Source organism: Anolis carolinensis, chromosome 3, assembly GCF_035594765.1.
Source record: "Anolis carolinensis isolate JA03-04 chromosome 3, rAnoCar3.1.pri, whole genome shotgun sequence".
Taxonomy (NCBI): Eukaryota; Metazoa; Chordata; class Lepidosauria; order Squamata; family Dactyloidae; genus Anolis; species Anolis carolinensis.
The window spans coordinates 229,641,772-229,666,046 of NC_085843.1; the positions used below are offsets into that span (position 1 = coordinate 229,641,772).

General features: G+C 38.8%; 1 protein-coding gene across 4 annotated transcripts in view; it reads left to right on the forward strand.

Annotated features, from left to right (window-relative positions):
• Window positions 1-24,275, forward strand: part of sh3pxd2a (SH3 and PX domains 2A) — a 304,174-nt gene that overhangs the window by 102,221 nt on the left and 177,678 nt on the right. For 3 of the 4 annotated variants that reach the window (XM_062976295.1, XM_062976293.1, XM_062976294.1), the window contains exons 4-5: window positions 17,095-17,171; window positions 24,100-24,191. In XM_062976295.1, coding sequence (XP_062832365.1) covers window positions 17,095-17,171; window positions 24,100-24,191 — 169 coding nt within the window. The remainder of the gene's footprint in view (window positions 1-17,094; window positions 17,172-24,099; window positions 24,192-24,275) is intronic. The other variant, XM_062976298.1, reaches the window with a different exon arrangement.

Consider the following 24,275-nt stretch of genomic DNA (forward strand, 5'->3'; position numbering starts at 1 on the left):
TGACACCAGAGAGAGAGAGGGAGAGAGGGAGGGAGCAAGCGAGCGAGCGCTAGGTAAAATTGTCTAGAATGTAGCAAAATTTCAAAAATATATAACTTTAAAATTATAATTACTAGCTGATGAAGTAGTATGAATTATAAACCCTCTTTTAAGGTTCTTGACATAGCAGTAATTTGATTTCAAGTTAAAAAGCAAATGTAAAACTAGGTATTGTGACTAATTCTGCCAATTAAAAATTATTATTTTTAATGGAAAACAGTCTTCTATAATATCCCAAATGCATCAGATCCCTTCTGATTCTGGAAGTTAAGTGGATCAGCCCTAGTTGGTATTTGGATGGGAGACCACCAATAAATACCAAGTACTGTATTTCCGAAGAAGGAACTGGCAAATTTCCTCTGAGGCTGGATCTACACTGCCCTACAATCTGGATTCAGAATGCAGATTACCTGCATTGCACTGGATTATATGGCAGTGTAGATCCAGCCTGAGTATTGTTTGCTTAAGAAAATCTTATGAAATGTGGGTTTTCATAAACAAACAATACTCAGTACAAAAAGACAACTTGTACCCAAATGCTGTTATTTAATAGGTTATGTTGCTAATTAGTTTTAATTTTATGATGGTTTATTTGTTTTTTAACCTTTGTATGCTGTGAATCCTTATCCATGTTTACTTTAATTGTTGGAACTGCCTTGAGTCTCAAATTGGGGAAAAGGTGGACTATTATTATTGTCACCTTTCAGGAAAAGGTTGTTCTTATTACTTTGTGCAATTGGACCATATTTTCCCTCATCAGTTTAGCTGTGTTTGAGTTTCTTTTGTTATCAGAATGCTAAATTGGAGAATACTCTAAAGCTTCCCCAAAGCTCCTGAAGCAAACCTGCATTTTGAGGATATGTAAATAATTGGGCCAGTTCTGGTTTGGAACTGGCCACTGCTGTTTACATGGCTATTCCTTCCTAGAGCTCAGACAGCCCAGGGACTGGAGATGGGACTTACAGGTTTGCATCATGTTTCCCTTTATGTAGGCCAGATTTCCTTTCCTCTCTCCCTCTCTTGGACCTTCCCTTTTCCTCTCCTATCAATCACGTGTCAGTTCCAGTCTCAGGTAACTGATTTTTACCCATTTACACGGAGACATTTTAAATTATTATTTAGACATTACTATGGTCGATGTGCCAGAATGTTATAACAATAATATACTAATGGAGTATTAGGATCATTTGGAAAAAATAGTCTACTTGGCAACCTTCTTGACTGGGTCCAAGAGACTAGAAACACTCAGGTAAAATTATATTTTGGAAAATATTGTGTTAATTTAAACCATCCTAGGAAGTGGGGAAAAAGGCTTTGGTAATGTCAATACTAAGCATTTCCTAGGTAATCTTTTGGAATGAGGAAAACATTATATGGATCATCAAAATGAAACTATTCTTTGCAAGAACCAAAGCAGACTTTTTGCACAGACTTTTTACACATGGGAAAGGGTATAATTTGTTTCACTCTAGTCTGTTTACGCCATTTATGACTGCATAAATCTTCATCATGTTCTCCTAGGAGCCCCCGATGGCTCAGTGGGTTAAACCCTTGTGCCAGCAGGACTGATGACTTGAAAGTTGGGTTGCTGACCTGAAAGTTGCTGGTTCGAATCCAACCGGGGGAGAGTGTGGATGTGCTGTCTAACAGCTCCAGCTCCATGTGGAGACATAAGAGAAGCCTTCCACAAGGATGGTAAAAACATCAAAACACCCAGGCATCCCTTGGCCACATCCTTGCAGACGGCCAATTTTCTCCTACCAGAAGCTACTTGCAGTTTCTCAAGTCGCTCTTGACATGAAAAAAAAATGTTCCTCTTTTGTCAGTACTATTTCACAACTGAAAATCCCCAACCACAAACTCTTCTTCACAAGCCTGATGATGAATTATTCTGATCTTTTAGTCATCGTTTTAGGTAACTTCAGTTATTACCCAATATTTTAAATGTTCACAATTCAGGAGTTACGGTAAAAGGTAATAATAATAATAATAATAATAATAATAATAATAATAATAATAATAATAATCTTTATTTATATAGTGTTCCCTCACTACTTCGCGGTTCACTTTTTGCGGATTCACTGTTTTGCGGTTTTTCAGTAAACTCTAAAAGAATATTATAAATCACAAAAAATTACAATTTACAGCCGAAGGAAGAGAGGAAGGAGAAGCCAAAGGGAGAGAAAAGGAGCCCAAGCGGCAACAGGAGGAGAAGAACACACGATTGGTTGATAAAGACTTAAAATAATGTATAATTACTAAAATAATGTATAAATATTAAAATAAATATAGTGTCCCTACTTCACGTATTTTCACTTATTGCGGGTAGTCTTGGGGGGACTCAGGGCAGTTTCCAAACAGAAGTGGCAAATATTCAATGCCATTATAAAATAGATATTATGAAATAAGAAGTAACGAGAAGAAAAACTTGTTCCCTTGAGTTTTTCAGTAACATTGTAAATTAGAGACCGGCCTGTAACATGTTTAGGAAATCAGTTACTGTTATAGGAAATTCTACATCTGCTTTAGTTTTAATCACTGTTGTATGCCAACTACAACAATATAGAAAAAGTGCTTGACTGCTGTGATGACATAATTTTTATTGTAATTTTCTGCCTTTTTGATGCAAAAACTGGCAGAACAGATACATTGTGTGTTAGTTCTCCCTGCCTTCCGCACCATTTGGCATGGGGAAAATGTGTAGTTGGAACATTTAATATTTCTTAAAGAAATATATAGGCCTGAATCTGATTATAGGTTCCAATTAGAGTATATCCATTCTATCAACTGCATGATGTTGATTTTATTTACATCCCACTTTTCTTTCAGTATGGCACACAAAGCAGTTAAAACATGATGATGATGTTGATGATGATGAGGATGATAATAAACAATAACAAAGGTTATGCTATTAAAAACACTAATTGAAAACAGTACAAAAACATTTAAAACATGCTAAAAAGTAAATGCAAGTTTGGTACAATGTATTGAAAGCTCCTTCTACCACAACGTGCTAGGAGCCAACGCGGTTTTTAAAAGAAAAGGACTTTGCCTGCCAGTAAAATACAGTGGAGAGATCATGCGGTTCCTAGAATTGTTTGTACTTTGTGGTAAGCAACTACTTTTGCCTAAAGGCTTTATAGCAGCGGTGGCAATTGTGCAGTCCAAAAACCAGAATCATCAAGCATTTCTAGAGTTCTGCCACCCTGCCAAAACGACCAATGAATATGTACAAATCAATCCTTAACTCTTGTTAGAAGCCAAGATGACAAAACTGAAGCTGTTATATTTTGGGCATCTCATGGGATGATGTGACTTATTGGAAAAATGATAGTGGGAGGTAGTGGGAAAAGAAGGCTGCCCTAGAGAAGGATTGATTCAACCATGGCTATCCTACAGGCAGATTGAGTTTGCAGGACTTCTTGGAGTTTTCTTATTCATAGGATGTCCATAAATCACAATCAAGAGCAAAGGATAACAATAATGAAATGTTGGGCTGCAATTTGTATGATTTAGCCAGCATAGCCAGTGAGGAGACATCTTGGGAGCTTAGCAGTATCTTGAAGGCTGCATAATTTCCAGTTTGTGCAGTTTCACAGAAGCCTTCATGGGAATCCTTTCTAAGTGAAACAAATCCAATGAGACTGATTCAGAAGTGAATCACCCAGTCATTCTTGTTATTGGAATGCAGACTTTCAAAGAAGCAGCACTGGTGGTTTATTTCATCTAACCCATAGCAAACTGATACATATTTAAGATACTCCGGTTCTTCCACCTATGTTGTGGCTTCTGCTTAAAAGTCATAGAGGAACATGCGAAAAATGGGCAACTTCTATCTAGTCAACAGTCATACATCACATTAAACTTGTTTTTCTTCACCATTTAGGGTCTATCACACTACATTGTTATAGTTCCATTATTCCACTTTAACTGACATTGCAATATCATATGGAAAATCTGGGATTTGCAATTAGGACACTTGTAATTCTCAGCCAGAGAGTTCTTGAATCTAACTAAACAACTAACTCCAGTATGTTTCCATGGCAGTTAAAGTGGAATAATAGCATTATAACATTGTAGCGTGATTCGGCTGTCAATCTGTCACAGTGATTCAAGAACAATTGTACAGGATAAGGGAGGGTTCACCTTGAGGAGTAAAGGTAAAGGTGCATTAAGCCTAGCTGTGTCCAACTCTGGGGATTGGTGCTCATCTCCATTTCTAAGCCAAATAGCTGGCGTTGTCAGTAGACACCTCCTAGGTCATGTGGCCAGCATGACTGCATAGTGTGCCGTTACCTTCCCACTGAAGCGGTACCTATTGATCTGTTCACATTTGCATGTTTTCGAACATGCTAGGTTGGCAGAAGCTGGGGCTAACAGTGGGAGCTCACCCTGCTCCCCAGATTCGAACTGCCAATCTTTCAGTCAGCAGGTTCGGCATCTCAGTGGTTTAATCCTCTGTTTCACCAGGGGGTGCACCCTGAGGAGTACAGGAAAACAAATGAGGGACCCTTGCACAATACATAGTTACCATATTTACTCAAGATTAATGCTCACCTTTTTTGGCTGAATTACATTGCTAAAATTGAGAAGTACACTAAATTTGATGGTGTGTTAGAATCGTTCACCTAAACCCGTCTGTACTGTTGGGCAAGAGATTACAGCTGGGGACAGAGGAATGAGAAGCAGCATTGGCTATGAAAAGGCTGGTGGGGAGGCCAGACGAAAGGGGAGTGGCTTCCCACCAGCCTTTTCTCAGCCACTACCGCCACCTCGCATTATATTCAACAGCAAATCCTTTTATTTTTTGGTAATACACACCTTCAAAACTGAGGTGTGCAATACATTTGATGGCACATTATACTCAAGTAAATACAGGTATTAGTGCTATGATTAAACATTAAATGCAGTGGCAACATCCTACAGAATAATAGGATTTGCTGTTTGGGTAGAGATTATTTAGAATTCTCAGGCAGAGAACTCTAGTGTGTCACGAAGTTACAAATTTTAGGATTCCAGAGGACATTGCTATTACAGTTGGAATGGAATCATACTGCTATAATTGTACAATGCAACAGGGTCCCTAATGAAACTTTTTGTTCACTGTTTCCGAGGTTTTAACATTATTTTAACCTGGGTCCCCCCCCCATTAAAAAAATCCAGTTTTGAAATCAGTGCATTCCCTATTATAATAGTTAAGTAATAAAAAGTAAAAATGAAGTGGATGTTGATACATAAGTATTAAGGTTATATTAAGGCAGTAGAAACAAAGAATAAAAACATTAGAACTGGTTGGGGTTCTAACTTCCAGGCACTGGAAAGAAAAGTAGTCACAAGGCTACCAATGCAATGCCCAGCTTGTGATGAAAAGATAGAGAATGTATGGGAATTGTAATTCTGTATAATAGATTTTCCAACACATATCTAGATAGGACTGGGAAAATCAGTGAAGCCAATATTATGTTTGTTGGACCTATAAATTGATTTGGCATACAGCAGTTGTTTTGTGTTCCCAAGATGTGTATCAATAGTGTGGCAGCTTAAAAAAACCTGAAGCAGTATTAGCTGGTTGCAAACAGGATTGTAAGGTATAAGCTCATAACATGGAGAGATAAAAGACTTTTCAAGACTTGTAACACTAAATATGTTTAGTAAGCAATGAATTACACTGAACATAATAGGATTTAGTAAGAAGTAAATATGCTTAGGATTGTGCCGCATAAAGCTTATTATTGGTAGTACTCATTCTCAGGTTTCTACTTGGCTTTCTTGTTCCTGTGCCTAGAAACATAAACATCCTTCTTTCCGTGTTTGTATAAAATCACTATGGTGAGGGTCCACAGCCAGTGATGGAGTGGGGAGGGGAGAGGAGAGTGGGACTGAACACAGCTCAGCTCAGGAAACAAATTGCTGTTGATTCCATGAAGCCTTAGATTTGTGCCCAACCTGGGTCTTTAGCAGGTCCTTTGGTGGAGTTCCTTTCCACAAACCCAGTGCCAAGCTGACAGGGTGGCCATCAGTAACCCCTTTGTGCTTGCAAAAGATCCCAGACGAGGCGACTCCAGCAATACACTGATTCTTGTTAGATACCTGGCTCAAGGAGCAATTCTGGGTGACTCCCATTTTGAGAGATGGTCCAGGGACAACATAAGCCTTGTAAGTGAAGGAGGGTGGGATTAAGGCCCTGATGTGGAGCTTGTCTATACCAGGAATTTCGGTGATACTGAAAGCTATTACAAAATCAGTGTTCAAAACATCCCTTGTACCCACGCAGAGACCCAGCAAAATATTTTGAGAGCAAAGAATACTAAAATTGTTGTTATATTACTTTTCAAGAATTATAGAAAACATTTTGTGCAATTAAATGTCTAGATCAAGGCTGAATCTCAAAGTTATTAGGGCTATTTGTTTAAGTCATATTTTTGAAAGAACATGGTTTTTTAATATATATTTTTTGCTAAAGAATGGTTACGACAGATCTTCACATTTTAAAGCCTATTTAGAAATATCTATCTATCTATCTATCTATCTATCTATCTATCTATCTATCTATCTATCTATCTATCTATCTATCTATCTATCTATCTGTGTTATCAAAGGCTGGTGTTGTGTGTTTTCCAGGCTGTATGGCAATGTTCCAGAAGTATTCTCTCCTGATGTTTCGCCCACATCTATGGAAGGCATCCTCAAATAGATATGGGCAAAACGTCAGGAAATAATTCCCCCCCCCCTCTCTCTCTCATGTATTTTTATTTCAGAATAAGAAATCAGGATATATAAACTCAAATTATGTCTGTCTGTCTCTCTGTCTGATTGTACAACAAAGGCTGTTGCCAGCAATCTCACTACTTACTGCATCTTTCCCGTACTTTTCTGATGCTTGGAGTCAGGTAACACCTGACTCCTGAAGATGGCTGTTAGGCTCTGTTTCCATTGTGCAGCAGAAACGGAGTCTCATAGAGTCCCTCCAGAAGTGCCCTTACGTCATGGGAAGGCCTCCATGGGATTCCCGTGGGGCTCTGTTTCCACAGCGCATGGAAACACTGTGGAAATGGAGCCTAGCAGCCATCTGATGAGGTCCTTAATGTGGACTCAATTCAGTATTTAGGCTCCAGTGCTATGCACAGACATGCTGCTCAGAGGCCACATTCTGTTTCTATTTATATAATAATGGAATTGACTATACCCCCACCTAGCTTTTCCATGATGATTGCTCCTCTAGATTCCCCCACCCTACCGTGCTTAATATTATTATTTCCTTGTGAGCTTAGGTGGAACCTGTGTTGTAATAAAAAGCCCTCTAAAATTGAGTGACTGGAAAAGAGGCTGGTGGAGCAGTGAGGAGATTCCAGGGCTCTGATTCCAGATGGCAGGTCTGCCAGATCCTCCCTTTTTCTAACATATGCTGTTTCGAAAGTTACTGGCAGAATCAAGATGATGATACAGCAACTATGAGCAAAACCAGAGGCTTTAATTTCACTTCCTCACAATAGCTGGTACATCAAAGTATCTGTTTTGCACTGCGCTTGCAGCTACAGTTGTCAGAGGAACTAAGATTGGGAAGCACCCACCAGAATAATTGTATGCAGGTTTACTTGAAAGCATGTCCCAGCCAACAATCTCACTACAAGTATTAATATGGTAGTGTTGGACAAAGTTCAGCTTTCCAGGCGATGCTGGACTACAATTGCGAGCATTCCTTGCCAGTAGCTATGCTGGCTAGGACCAATGGGAGTTGCAATCCAGTATCATTTTGGCCACCTCTGATGTACAGAATGCGCTTTAATGAAATAACTTATTAATATGGAGAAAGCGATGTCTTCATATATAATTATGGCTTGTATTGAAACTTTTTGAATGGATGTTTCTGCTTTTATTGCTTCATTATCTTTACCTGTTGGCTTTATTGGATTTGTTATAAGCTCATTTGAGATTTTTCAAAATGCAAAGTGGTATTAAAATGCTAATAAAGAAGAAAGAAGGTATTCTTAAAACCCGAACATACTCGTTCTAAATAAAACCACGAGGGGATTTTCTTCAAAATGGACAGGATGCGATTAATATCCCTGGTGGAAAATAGTTTGAGACACATGTACTCATAAATTATGGAATAAGGGATCCTATTACCAGCCCCATCTGTGTCTCCTGAAATAGCAATAAGAAGATAATTATATTAGCAGCCTTTCTTGCTGTATTTTGTGCTGTATGATTGGCATTGGCTGTTAGCCGGTTTTGTTCCAGTTAAAAGAGTGAAGCAGAATCCTTTTAAAAATTAAGAATATATTTTAGAATAACAATTGCATTACATTACTAGCATCATTTTGAATGAATCACACACAGCCTCTTTCCAGGATAGGACGTTGACTTCAAATGTCTTTATCCTCTGTTCATTTTTCCCTATGCAGAGCCTTTTTTCATATCTAACCACATTATATATGGGATAATGCTTGTTATTTTAGTTTCTAACCATATGACACTATTATTGCAAACCAGTTAAGATAGAAGATAGTGACCTAAAGATATGAATGCCATTAGATTTTAGCAACGTCTGATCATTGTCTGGGGTCAGCAGTAGTGTATCCGTAGACTGTCAAGTAGAGAATGCTCATGATGACAGTTTCTATTACCTCATCTCTGCTTCACCAGAAGTGTCCAAAAAGGATTGCAGTGCTTAGGGACAAACCCACACCCATATACCACCACCACCACTACAACAACAACAAACAGAACACAGCATTGCATGCAGTTATAATCAGGGTTTTTTTTTCGTGTCAGGAGCGACTTGGGAAACTGCAAGTCATTTCTGGTGTGAGAGAATTGACCGTCTGCAAGGATGTTGCTCAGGGAACGCCCGGATGTTTTTGATGCTTTTACCATCCTTATGGAATGCTTCTCACATGTCCCCGCATGGAGCTGGAACTGATAGAGGGAGCTCATCTGCGCTCTCCCGGGTTGGATTCGAACTAGCACCCTTCAGATCAGCAACCCAACCTTCAAGTCAGCAGTCCTGCTGACACAAGGGTTTAATCCGCTGCGCCGCTGGTGGCTCTGTTACAATCAGGGAACTCTTCCACATTACACAATTATAGCCCTGTGGCTCTACTTAATAGCCATGGCTTCATCTTGTGGAACTTCCAGTTTGTGGGGTGTCTTTAGAAGTTCTCAGAGAGCTGTAGTGCCCCTTCAAACTATAAACTCAACAGTTTCAAAGAATGCTGCCATGCTATTTTATTTATTTTGTTATTTTGCTATATCTTGTTTTTCCCCTAGCAGATGGCCCAAGGTGACTTACAACAAATCAATATAAAGTGCAACTAAAAAAAAACCCTCAGCTATTTGCACAAAATGTCACAAATGTTAGCAATGCCTTTTTAAAGAGTCAGGCATGGTAAGCTGTTGCAGCAAACACATTGCATTGCACCTTAAAGATGCACAAATGTATTGTAACCTTTTTCATCACATGTGTCAAAGGTTTATCCCACACATGCTGCATTTAGATTTTTAGAGATATGTATGTATAGATTTATTTATTTATTTCCATCATTTCTATCTATGCATAGGGAAAAATATCTATTCTATATATAGCACACAGTTGTGGGTAAAAATGAAGACAGTGCGGTCAGAGAGGAATTAAATGCAGAAAGTCCATTGTCACTCTTAACACTGCCCATTTGCACAATGTTGCTGATAACACAAACATCCTGGCCCTGGGTAAATCAATTAGCACATGCAGAATGGTAAGACTCACTTATCTCATTTCAACTCTAGCCCTTTCTAATGAGTTGTAATTCTTCTGTATCTCTCCCTACTGCCCCCATAAAGTTTATTTGTTCCACACATAGGCAGCTTTCAGATTTTTTTAAACATGTTTCGCTACAGCCTTTAATAGGCACAGTGAGCACTTTAAGATTTGTGACATGCTTGGAGCTGGATTTCTCTTGAAAGCTTGGCCTTGGCCTTGGCTGGAAGTTGGTCCTGCCTCCTAAATTCTGAAAATAAAGGTTGCTTTTAAAAAGAGGGGAGCAAGATGTTTTCAGGCAGGAGCTCAGATCCATACAGACCCACATATCCCTCAGTTGTGGACAGAAGGGAGAGTGTTTAATTCATGTGCCTTGTGAAGATGGTGGCCTCTATCCATCACCAGGGAGCTGGAAGTAGAGACCACAAGTTTTCAATACTGACCACCTTTTGAGGGTTATATGAGGTTCCTGGTGTCAGGATTCTGTAAATGATAGCCAACCTTGCACAGAGCAGGAGCTCAAGGAAACAAAGGCAGGCAGTATTTGGGGATTTGCTGCTTCTCTTTGGTTCTGCTTGGAAAGAAGGAAGTGTTTGTTTGGGCTTGTGTTTTTCTAGCATCCTGTCCAGTTTGGCTTCCTTTAGTGCTGCAGCTTCAGATGCAGTTGTCTAGATCTAAGAACACAGTTGTTAATTCACACCTATACTAAGTTTTAGTGATACTAATGATTTGCCTTTTTAGAAATGAAGAAATAAAAGAAAAGAATGTTCATCTGGTGCTCCCCTTCCTGACAAGTGAAAAATCACATTATCGCTGAATTATACTGGAGAAAATCCAACTGTCACCTTTGCTCAGGACACTTTTCCTTTCAAGACAAGAGGAAGTAATTGGCCAGAACAGCAATCCTGGAATAAGCTTCTTAGTGCTTTTGCTTTCATTGGGGGGAAAGGCTGTTGAAATGTGACAGTTTCAGGGGGCATGGAGGTGCTTATTGTGACAAGGGCACTTGAGTTCTGTGACAGATTGTCTTTCATTTGCTGAAATGTCCTTTCAGCTGAATACTTTATTTTCTTGGTTTTGTAGAATAATTATAGTGTGCAGAGGATCTTTCATGAGAAAAGGCATAAGGACCATAGCTTCACTAATCCACCCAATCCAAAACCCTCTATATTTGTTGTTGTGTGCCTTTAATTCTGATTTATGGTGACCCTAAGGAAAACCTTCCATGGAATTATTTTAAAGTTTGTTTACAGGGAGCCTGCCTATGCCTTCCTCTGAGGCTGAGAGAGAATTACCCATTGAATTTCCAGGGATTTGAACCTGGGTCTCCCAGATTCCTGTTTTAACATTCAAACCACTTCACCAACCTAATTATCCTTCTAGAGATGCTGCATTGAAACTCCCGTTATGCCAGTAACATTTTCCCATGTGGCTGAGGTGATACAGTAGTAGTTGTAGCTGATCATATTTAGAGGTTTCCAAGGGAGAGTAGCATGCACTTAGACTGGATCTATGCTGCCATATTATCCAGAGCAAAGCAGATAATCCACATTATCTGCTTTGAACTGGATTATATGAGTCTACACTGCTGTGGTACACTTCTGCACTTCAAAGCAGATAATCTGGATTTTATATGGCAATGTACATGGGATCTGTAAGGTAAAGGTAAACTTTTCCTTGACATTAACTCTACTCATGTCCGACTCTGAGGGTTGGTGCTCATTTCCATTTCTAAGTCAAAGAGCTGGCATTGTCCGTAGACTCCTCCAAGGTCATGTGGCCGGCATAACTGCATGGAGTGCTGTTACCTTTCCGCCGGAGCAGTACCTATTGATCTACTCACATTTGCATGTTTTCGAACTGCTAGGTTGGCAGAAGCTGGGGCTAACAGCAGGAGCTTGCCCCACTCCCCGGATTTGAACCACTGACCTTCCAGTCAGCAAGTTCAGCAGCTCAGTGGTTTAACACACTTTGATGGGGCCTTTGTGGGAGTTTATTTATTTATATTGTGTTAAAAGCATTGCATAAATAAGTATAAAACTGATAAAATAGAGGGAGCACAAGTGACTAAATAATTTTAGACCAAAAACAGGCAACAGCGACCACATTGTGTGTAGCGTTAAACAATTCTTCCTTTGTGCATGAGGCAGGGCATTGTGGGCCAGCATACAGATGCTGAGTTGTTTGTTCTACTCCACAATCGCACAAGGTGGAGGATTCTTCTAGGTAGTGCCATTTTTCCAGGTTGTCTTTTGATCTGCCAACTCCACTTCTAACTATGTTCAAGGACTTCCAAGTTGCCCATTCTTGGTTTGCCCTTGGAGGAAGAAACTCATAGGGGACCTGGATTTCCTGGTTTAGGTAATATTCTACAGGGATCTTCTGGTTGTTGCTGGAGGAACATTTAGTGGACTGGTGGTTTTCATGAAACTTTCTTTGATTTAAGTCTACTGGGAGGAGGCTGGTAGTCATGTTGTGGGAGTAATATTTATTGATTCAGGCAAGTGAATGCCATCTATACTTGGAGACATCAAAACCTGAAAGTAGCACCACCTGCGTTCAGTACATGCACTTCGTCATTACACTACAGTGTCCTCCTTTTGCCAGTTGTTCTTATTCTCTGCGAAATAGGTTTCAGTTTTTAAACAGTGAATACACAGAGTTTAAGCAGAGCTGCAAATTTGCTGGTGTCATTTAACCTCCTCTGTAACACTGCAAAGAAGGCAGTCTGTGGTATAAATTATTAAGCTGTGCAGCTTGTTGGCTATTGGTCATGCCTTGATGAGAAAGATAAAACTGCCATTCTGCCCACAAAACACACTCTTGTGCCTGCCCAACCTCTGGTTCCTTCTTGTTGATGGCCAAGGGACTTCAAACAGCCTGCCTGACATGGCTGTTTGTGAATTTTATTGTATGTAACAGAGGCTCAAGTGTTCATTTTCCTGTGGCGAGTTGGGAGGAATTTCATGGTGAGAAGAATAAAGGATGTTTGTTCCTCCATTCCAGTTATATATCTGTGCCTAAAAATAATGCAGATAAGGAGAGAAAGAACCTTCCTTTCAAAAATGGGATGGGGAAAGAGAGGAAGATACTCCAATTTTTAAAAAAGTTTCATTCAGTCTCCCATTTGTACCTGGAGCGGGGTCAGGGGCAATTTATTTTGCTTTGCTTTGTTTTAAACCAAGGGAAATCTAATGATCTAATGAGGACTTGAGAGTGAATTCAATTAGTAAGATGATTTGAATTGCCAGAAATCCCTTCCTGAGGATTGGCCAGTACAAATTATCATAAACATTTTGGCAATCAATGCAGTTATTCAATGTTCTGTGCCTTCAAGTAATCTTTAAGCAACAGCTTGTGCTTTCTTCTAAAGGAATTGCACACGAAGCCCCAAATCTTAAAAAAAGCAACTAAGCAGATGCTGTGACTATTAGGTATATTTCAAACTACTTAAAAATAGAGAAGATTATATGTTCATGAATGTGTAGGAGTGAGTGAGTGAGTGAGAGGGAACAGAAGGGGGAAAGTGCACAATAGAAGAAAAGGTAAAGGTAAAGGGTTTCCCCTGATATTAAGTCTAGTTGTGTCCGACTTGGGGGGTTGGTGCTCATCTCCATTTCTAAGTCGAAGAGCCAGCGTTGTGCGTAGATACTTCATGGTCATATGGCCGGCATGACTGCAAGGAGCATCGTTACCTTCCCGCAGAAGCGGTACCTATTGATCTACTCACATTTGCACACTTTCAAATTTTTAGGTTGGCAGAAGCTGAGGCAAACAGCAGGAGTTCACCTCGCTCCCTGGATTCGAACCACCAACCTTTCGGTCAGCAAGTTCAGCATCTCAGCAGTTTAACCCACTTAAACTTAAAGACTTAAAGAAAGTCTGAGCAATAACTGTTTATTCATCCCGCTCTTCTTCTTCTTCTCTGGCAGAAGTTGACCATAGAGTTGTGCTAGGTAGCAAACCTAGAGATTCTTACAGAGGTGTTCTCTCAATAGGAAGAAAAATAGCTGTTTTCAAATATATAATTTTAAATGACATATAAGGAATTAATAAAGATGCAACATATCCTGGAATCTCATCCACCTGTTTAAAGAAATTACTATTTTTGACTCTGTAGTTATCACAAAACATTATACTTACCTTGTTTCTCATGTTAAAGGCTCATATTTATTATGGTACAGTAGAGTCTCACTTATCCAACACTCGCTTATCCAACGTTCTGGATTATCCAACGCTTTTTTGTAGTCTATGTTTTCAATACATCGTGATATTTTGGTGCCAAGTTCGTAAATACAGTAATTTCTACATTGCATTACTGTGTATTGAACTACTTTTTCTGTCAAATTTTTCATATAACATGATGTTTTGGTGCTTAATTTGTAAAAGCATAACCTAATTTGATGTTTAATAGGCTTTTCCTTAATCCCTCCTTATTATCCAACATATTTGCTTATCCAACGTTCTTCCGGCCCGTTTATGTTGGATAAGTGAGACTCTACTGTACTTTGAACCTGTTGGCAGCAACTAGCCCTCCTTGTAAACCATCCATTTAGTAATGCAGAATTACAATTTCAGGAGACCTTTCGTGTGCTCCATGCCTTTGGTTGCTTCATACTTTCTAAAATATGGCTACCACTAGTTTGGCTTTCCGTTTGTGGCTTGGATTGGAAATGGGGAAACCAGAGAGTAGAAACTGTTCATTCATTATTGCACATGAATAAAACTTCCAGAGCTGTAGCAAGTTGGTTTGTAATATTTAAGAGGGGCTGTTTAGTTCTTCCCTATTAACTAAAACACACACACAAACCTAAAATAAAGATGCCTTTATTCTTTGACATGGCCTTTTAATGCAACAATGTCAAGGGAAGATTTTTGCCCCTAACCTTACCAACTCTTGATCGTGCCAAATACTGACAACAACATGATATATTTACTAAGTTTTCTTTGTCTATATAGGAGGGTTTGAATGGAAACAGAACACAGAAGTTGCACAAAGAATGGCTCGAGAGTAGTACAAATGTGTTCCTGTGGTGCTAGAAAGCAGATCCAATTACTGTGTAGGCTCTGATTTTAGGGTTTAATGTAAGTGAACTACATCATTGGTTATTTGTTGAGGAGCTGCAGTGGCTCAATGAGTTAAACCTTTGTGCTGGCTGAACTGCTGACCTGAAGGTTGGCGGTTCGAATTTGCGAGATGGGATGAACTAGCTGTTAGCACTAGCTTCATGCGGGGACATGAGAGAAGCCCCTTGCAGGATGGTAATGTTTTTGAAGACTGCCAATTCTCTCACACCAGAAGTGATTTGCCTCAATTTGCAACTGACACAATAAAAAAGTTATTGGTTATAATTTTATTTTCACTATTAGAGATGGATTTGTCTGCCTGTGCCAACACAAGCTGCCTAGCTACTAACATCAGAGTTAGCAGATGTGATGCAGCAACATTAGTTAGTGTGCCTCAGAGCCACAACATGTCTTGATCTGACTCTGGTGGCACCATTTTAGAGAGGCTTCATTAAGCACCGGCTGAATTATTACAGGAAGATGTTGTTTCTTTTTAGTTTTTCCTTATTTGTAGTTAGGCTTGTCTTTCCCTGAGAGGTCTAGAGTCAGGGGAACATGCAAAGAAACATCCCTGCCCTTGGGGAAGTGTTCTCATCCATGGACAAACAACCCAGATATTTTTAACTCTGAGGAACTTTATTACACTACAGGAAATTACATCGGCTGTCACTTAGCCCTGCTAGATCTAACTGTGCCAGTTCCTATTGAACTGATGTCCTGTAAGCAATGATCCGTTATTGAGAGTCCAAGAGTCATTTTCCTATCCTGGGAACCAAGAATGAGCCTTGCCAAAGCAGGCAGCATCAGCCAGAGATTTGGCAGGAAGAGTTAAATTCCGGTCCCACAAATTGCTGTGTGCAGCCTGCAATGTGATAGATGTGAGGTAATTTCCCCATGCAGTCTCTTGTTGAGGGATCTTATCCAGGTGGAATATAAGAATTCTGCTTGTAAACACAAATTAGCATAATTTTACTTAGGAAGTTTAAGATGATTTATTGGGAAGCCACTGGTACTAGTTCTGTTGACATATTTATAGTGACTACATTATTTCCTAATGCCTACATATTTATAGTGCTATTTATGGATATATTTATAGTGACCACATTATTTCCTAATGCCTACATATTTATGGTTTTGTCCTATGAATTTGCAGTTTAGAGAGGTGTATTTAGAATTCTCATCCAGATCATTCCACTACTTCACCAAAGTATAAACCCTGAAATTCCATAGGATGTAGCAATGGCAACTAAAGTGCTATAGCTGAGTAGTGTGAAATAGTTCCTATTATGTAGGAAGGGAGAACACAATTTGTTTGTTCTAGGTTTTGAAATATTTCAATACATTCATATATTCTGAGGAACTTTAACCTCAAAAGTGCTTTGAAAGGGAATCATTTAACACTGCCAGTTGGTAATCATGCTAAGCTGAAAGTGGGATTTCCATTGACTATACTTTTTCAGAAAGTCTGCCATGGTTTTTTTACAAGTTCATGTCCTCATGTTTCTCATATACAATGGATTCAACATAGCTGAGTGGCCAGTGTTGTCTCTTCCTCTTCTTGGTTCCCTCTTGTATACATTTGTTCCATATCTTTTGCTCCAAGTCCTTACTAGCAGGGCAGTTTTTCAGGTTTTAAAAAAATCAAACCCTGGTTTACGAGTGAATTTTAACTGGTTAACCAAATCCTCATGATTGTCCACTGAAGGTTATCTGCCTTGAGTGTCCACTGAAGTTGGAGCCTGATTTCTAAATTATTTTGTGTTATGGAGCTATTCTTCATGATTCACTAAAATAAAGTTTCAACACAAACACCCGCTCAAAAAAACCCTCTGGCTATGGCCCTGCTTACTAGTATTATTTTTGTCACCATAAGGAGGGTCTCAGTGTTAGTTAAAGTCCTCTTTTACAATAAGTTGTCCAATACACAATGTAAGGGAATTACAGCTTTAGTCCTGAGTAAATAAGCTTATAGTGAAGTTTTATAACCTGTTTTTTTTTCTGGCTGTTTTATATCTTGACCAGAAAACCTGATTGGTTTCAAATTTGTCCTATTAGTTTTCTTGTTGATTGGAGAATCAGGCAAACAAGGAAACTGCAGACATTTACAGTATCTAGAGGCCACTGATGCTCTGAAGATATTTCACTTGCTGGATTATTTTGAAGTACAGTTGATTCAAAGGCAAAAGCGAAAGCAGAAATCAAAATGAGTAAGCAGTGTATGCCACCTTCATCTTCTTTTTGTTCCGTAGGTAAAATCCTGTTCCGAAGAAGTCATATTCGAGATGTAGCTGTGAAGAGACTAAGGCCCATTGATGATTACTGCAGGGTAAGGATTCCTTTTAGAAGACAGTCGATAGATAAAGAGCAGTGAGGGATGGAAGATTTTTCTTCACCTTACAATTCTATGCACCTTATATATGCTAATGAATTGAATAGGACTTCTGAATAATCAGGCTGATGTTTGGGATGCATATAAACTTGAAACTAATATACTCTCAGAAACACAAGTACATGTTCAATTAATGTGATTGTAGAATCATATTTAAAACCTATCCATTTATATTCTTAATTTTAAGAAAAAAGGTTCAGCTAAAATATTATGAATTACTCAATCTACATTGAGCCGTGTTATGAATGCTGCACTGAATATAGTTGTATAGAAACAATGATATGACACTTACAGTATCATTTGGTGACTAATGAGAACTTTGATAGCCTTTCTAAAATTAGTTCAGCATTTTTGGTACAAGGCAAACAATGTCATTGAAGCATATTGCTAATGACTTGCACCATATTATAGGGATCTAAAGGAACAAAACGTATGTTTTAATTTTGAACCCTTTGGCTAAGGAAGTGGAATTGAAATCTTATTGTATGAGATCAAGTCTTCTGTGTAACAATGGGTGCGCTGTCCGTTAAATCAAGGCCTAAGGGCTGCCCATAACCATCCACTCGCACTGTATCCGTCACATTAATTGTTTAGTCAGGAACTGTGCAAAACATGTGCATAAGAAATAGTGTCATAGGTTCACTGAACAGACATGTGGCTCAGAAGACAGGAATTCACTCCAAGGTTGGAAGGGCCACCTCTGACCCCCAGAAACCAGAAGCTGGTTACTTATCTGAAATGCAATTAACTTAAAAAGCAGACCATTCTAGATGAGTATAAGAAATACATCTTTGAAAAATTCTTGTATCAGTGTTGGCTACAATAATAAAGCGAACAATGGCACTCAACGGCAATATTCATCTTGGCCTTGTTTACTTTCTTTGTCAGAATAACCGACCACAGCACAACCTTTTAGTGGAATCAGACTCCTTTTAATGTCTAATCAATATGGGGCAAAGTTCAAATTTCAGCTTGGGCTGGAAAAAACATGCAGTGGTTGAAATGAAGATAGAGGTATATTCCATACCTATGGTAGGGAAAAGGGAAGGCTAACAAAGATTTTAGTCGGCATCCCATAAGAGCTAGCCTTCTAGCAATGTGGAAAAGATGCAAAGAAGGGATGGAGCAGAAAATCCCTTTATGGCTATGTCCTTTGGAAGCAGTGTTAAATCCAACATACAATGAGGTACTGAGAACTTATAGGGAATATCTAACCAAAGAAAAAGGACAATGGAAACTTAAGAGGGAGAGAAGAGTTAGCGATAAATGACTGGATTTGTTATCATTAATTGTATGATATATTCAGGAAAGACAACAAAATTGAGTTTGCTATAAAGAAATTGGACTTGGAAATTATTTTGGGGAAAGAAAATAAAGAATTGATTTCCAGGTTATATTAATATATTTTAGGGTATAACCTGGAAAACAATTGAATAAAAATGGCAATGATTTCCTGGTCCAGAGACTTAGGGAAAATATAGATTTGGATAAATGAGAATATCTATGGGAAAAAAGATTTAAATTTTCAATAGCAAGTTCTGACAGAGAAAATATGCATAAAATATTCGGGGGGGGGGGGGGGAATGCCAGCTAGCCTATAGAGTCTATCAACAGATGTAGGTTTGAGACATCCTGTGATTATTCTGCATGTTTTGATCAGTCCTATGTTCACCTGCTTCAGGTGAACAGACTTATGCCAAACAGGGTAACCATACTTAGCAGTTGAGTAAGACAGGGTGAGCATCAGGGATGCAAATCAAGTTTGGCACTCTAACCACATCTCTATGTTCTCAGTTTTCATTCACAAACTTTTGTAAAGAAGGATATTGTAGCAAAAATAATTTTAAACTCAGATTGTGTAGGTCGGATCCACTCTGGATGTTTTGGACTATAGTTCCTGTTATCTCCATCCTGAATGCCTAGTCTTGCTGGCCATGGTGAGAGTTGTATTCCTACGTCTGGATAGCAAAAACCTGGAAAAGACAGGTGTGGGGAACATTTTCAAGTCAAGAATGAGAACATGCTACCTCTGCTTAGCAGACCTCCCAAGGGCTATATGAGGTTTCAGCACTATGTAGAAGGTAAACAGCTGTGCTCCAGTTATTAGCCTCTTTCTGTCAGAGACATGGCAGTCTTTAAGATGCAATGTGAGGGAACAGGGGATAGGTCTTTTCATGTCTATACAAAAACGACAGAAACCTGAATGTGTTGCTGTTGATCAGAAAGATGGTGTGTGCCACACTTATAAATGTTTCTTGCCCACTGGAATTCTGTGGGTGATCGCTCTCTTTGTAAGCTTGGCATTCTTTTTGTGTGAATTGAAATCTTCCAGGGATTGTTCATCTGAAGCAGCTTTGTTCTTTCAGCCTAGAAGCTGTGGTCCATGTGAAATAAAGAATTTCTTCTTCTTAGGCCTGTCATACTAGGGCATTGGTTCTCAACCTGTGGGTCTCTAGATGTTTTGGCCTTCAACTCCCAGAAATCCTAACAGCTGGTAAATTGGCTGGGATTTCTGGGAGTTGCAGGCCAAAATACCTGGGTACCCACAGGTTGAGAACCACTATACTAGGAGCATTTCATTATTTTGTTAGATTCCCCACTGGTGTAGACAAATTGCTCTCCACTAAGTGTGGGTGCAGTGTAGCTTCTGTAAGCTTTCCATATAGATTTGCCCAAATGTTTAATTCCCTTTATTTGGTCATCCTTAGGGTTCTAGAGGCATGCTATTCTATCCATTCCTTTTCTTTACACACACAAGATAGCTGTCTTTTACTTTTTATTAAAATGTTTTTATTGGAAAGTCAGTTATTTTATTGTTTTTATTTGTTAGTGAAGTATTTCATTCTAACTATAAAATGTATTAATTTATTTGTATTTCATTATTAGCAGCTTTGAACATTATTTTAATTGGGGGGGGATATACATTTCGTTAGTAAACAAATAGGTACCAAGAGGCTTGTTTCGACAAAGTAAAGCTCTCTAATCCAGTCTCCTATTCCTTTGGGGAAATCGAAGTGGAGAGCTATGGTCGCAGTCAACCTTCCTTTCCACTCTGCCTTTGTTCTTATTAAAAATATTAAGTAAAAAAATCTGTTTTTTGTTTCCTAAAAATAAGAGTGTACCCACCATAAAAATGAATGAGACATAGATCGGATAGAAATTTCTTTCTGTTCTTTCTCGTCTCTTCCTTATTTTTCTCTTTCTTTCTAGCTGAGGCACTTAGTGACACCATCAATAACATGTATGTATTCCAATAGAGGTTGAACATCCCTTATTTGTAATTCCAAAATTCAAAATTATCCACATGACTGTTTGAGATAGTGACAGCTTTGCTTTGTGATGTTTCAATGAACACAAACTTCATTTTGGTGCATAGGTAAAGGTTTTCCCCTGACATTAAGTTTAGTCGTGTCTCACTCTGGGGTATGGTACTCATCTCCATTTCTAAGCCGAAGAGCCGGCGTTGTCCATAGACACCGCCAAAGTCATGTAGCTGGCATGACTGCATGGAGCACTGTTACCTTCCAGCCAGAGGGGTACCAGTTGATCTACTCACATTTGCATGTTTTCAAACTGCTAGGTTGACAGAAGCTGGGGCTAATAGTGGGAGCTCACCCCACATCCTGGATTCAAACCGCTAACTTTTCGGCTAGCAAGTTCAGTAGCTCAGTGGTTCAATCCGCTGTGCCACTGGGGGCTCCCGTTTCAGTGCATAAACATATTAAAATATAGCACAAAAATACTTTCAGGCTATGTGTATAAAATGTATTTGAAACATACATGAATTTCACATTTAGACTTGGGTGCTATCATCAAGATATTCCATTATCTAGGTATAGCACTAAGATTACTGTATGACCTCAATCTAATGCACACCCTAATTTTGGCAAGGTCATTTAGCCAAACAAAGATGAACATTAGACTCGAGTAAATAAGGTACGTGTGTGTGTGTGTGTGTTTATATATATCCTTCCTTTGATAAAAATTGAATTTCAATCACGATCAAACATGATTGTGGCTGGCATTTGCAGCCAAACAATATACTCAGCCGCTACCAGGACCTCAAGACTGAACTTCAAAGACTGTGGCAGAAACCAGTGCAGGTGGTCCCAGTGGTGATGGGCACACTGGGTGCCGTGCCAAAAGATCTCAGCCGGCATTTGGAAACAATAGACATTGACAAAATTATGATCTGCCAACTGCAAAAGGCCACCCTACTGGGATCTGCACGCATCATCTGAAAATACATCACACAGTCCTAGACACTTGGGAAGTGTTCGACTTGTGATTTTGTGAAACAAAATCTAGCATATCTATCTTGTTTGCTGTGTCATACAACGTCGTTGTGTCAATAATAATAATAATAATAATAATAATAATAACAACTACTACTACTTTATTTTTATACCCCGCCTCTATCTCCCCAAAGGGGACTCAGGGCGGCTTACATGGGGCCAAGCCCGAATAAAAACAATAGCAATATAAAACACAACAATAGACAAAAGACATGCACAATTATAAAAATTTAAACATTAGCCATTAAAAACAAATGACAAGAACTAATAAAAACATGGATTAAAATGGAGAGGTTGTAAAAGTAGACTGGGTATGGTGCACCATATAAATATTGTAAACACGAAGTGACTGATAAAGTGCTGCAATTTCTCTGTTGCAGAGAAAAAAAGCCTGTTGACTTATTTAATGTTTGGAAATATCCCAAGAATGCATTTGTGGTCCGAATGCCTGAAATGACTATTTAAAAGCAAAACCCACAGAACACCCCACAGCATAGTTAGTGGTCAATTTGTGCCTCTGTATAGTCACAAATGTGCCTACACAGAGGCACAAATTGGCTTCTAACTATGCCGTGGGGTGTTCTGTGTGTTTTGCTTTCAATTTAATGAAAGAAATGAGCTGTAAATGTATACCTGTCCTCCTCTATCTGCAAGTTGGGCAAAATTGAGTGCTTCCTAGACTGCCAAATGATGGTTTGCTATGGCAACACCAACATTTTTCTGGACACTTGATGTTTTATTAAATCCTCTTTACCCAAGGAAGAAGTTAATGGGCTCTGAAAGATCACGTGATGTATTTTGCACCTTTTGGGTGACTAAAAATGAAAACAAAATGTGTGCTTTGGATCTTGTGTGACTATAAACACTAAAACACTAATCTTGAGAAATTGGAATGGAGTATTTCTAAACAATTTTTTTAAATGGCCATATTGCCAAATATAGTTATACTGTCCTGACATCATTTTGTACAAAATAATGATCAAAGCATACAGCTCAGCCTTTAACCAAGCCCCAAATGATGATGCAGTACAGTGCTTTTTGGAACAGGGAAAGTATCAATCTAAAGTAAATTAATTGGGTTGGAGGTATTGGGAAGAACAAAAAGCGTCTTATCTTATTTTCAGCCACATTGAATTAAAGTTACAACCGGTAATTTCTAAGTAAATTACAAAGGAAATGAGATTATAAAGTCAAAGGAAGTGATTTTAATTTCCAGTAGTGCAAGTACAGAACACTTTTGATCCAAAGCAATTGATCTTGTTTCTTTTTAAATAGAAAACCCAAGTTCTTTGTAACAGAAGGATCAACCTTATTTCTTTTATAATGCCTAAAATCGTCTTTACACAGAGTTGTCACTTCTTTCTTTAAAATATTTCACATAGCTGAAAGTATTCAGTAAAATGTTGTTGTTATGTTTATTTATACCCTGCTTTTTTCTCCACAAAGGAGACTCAGAGCAGCTGATCTCATCTAGAGGAGACAATTGAATCAGTAGAACTTACGTATTTGTTGGTTTACCAAATTCTCACTGATTCAGTTGGTATTTTCTAGGTCGGGGGTTCCCAACCTTTAGTACTCCAGATGTTTTGGACTTTAGCCACCACAATTCCTTTTAGCTGGTAAGCTGGCTGGAAATTCTGGGAGTTGAAGTCCAAAATAACTTGTGAACCAAAGGTTGGGAACCACTGTTGAAGGTAGAAGCATCAGTGGATTTGCTTCGTCATTTTCTTTACTCACTTTTGTTTCCCACATGTTATAAAAAGAAATATTCACAACCTAAATGTCATTACTTAAATCTAGAATTTGGAAATAAATTATTTTTGAACTATAGTTAACATTAGCCATGCTCCCTAGTAGATTTTGGAAAATGCAATCCGGAAGAGTAACTTTTCCCAGAAGTGCTTAAGTCTAAACCCATTTCATCCTTTCTACTTCTTTTGCCAATAGCTACTATTTCATTTTCTATGTCCATAAAGGAAACTATGCCTGTCTCTACCCCATGCAGGTCACTCCGCCTTGTGAAGATACATACTTTCCACAACCTTCTCATGTTTGCAGGAAAAAAAGCCTAGTTCTGTCTTCGAACTACCCTTAACCCTAAAAAACATTCAGCTCAACAGGAGGCTCAAAATGTGTGTCCCTCTAGATCAGGCATGGGCAAACTTCAGCCCTACAGGGCTAACAGTATACCGGCTCTTAGGAATTGTGGGAGTTGAAGTCAAAAACACTTGGAGGGCTGAAGTTTGCCCATGACTCCTCTAGATGATTTTGGACTGTTGGTCTCATCATCTCTCAATATTGATTTTGTTGGTTAGGTTTGATGGGAATCGTTATCAAAGAACATCTGTAGAGACACAGGTTGCTTCTCACATCCCAACCAGATGGCTGCCTGTATCTTAAATTCACAGATGCTAAATTGAGCAGAACCTAAGTTGTATCTTTACTTAATGTTCTGGGCAATCCTGTTTGCAAATTCTTTCCCCTCTCCACTTTACTAGAATCTCCATCCTTTCATCCTTTTTACTATACATCTTTGTTTCTTTAACAATTTTCTTTTTCTTACATAACAGGCATTGGTGAGGCTTCCCCCTCACATTTCTCAGTGTGATGAAGTTTTTCAGTTCTTTGAGACCAGACCAGAAGACCTAAACCCTCCAAAAGAGTGAGTTCTACTATTACTTTCCATTGTTATCCTGTTGCAATCTGGCTACTGAGGAAACAAACTAAAGGTCATATTTGTATTGTA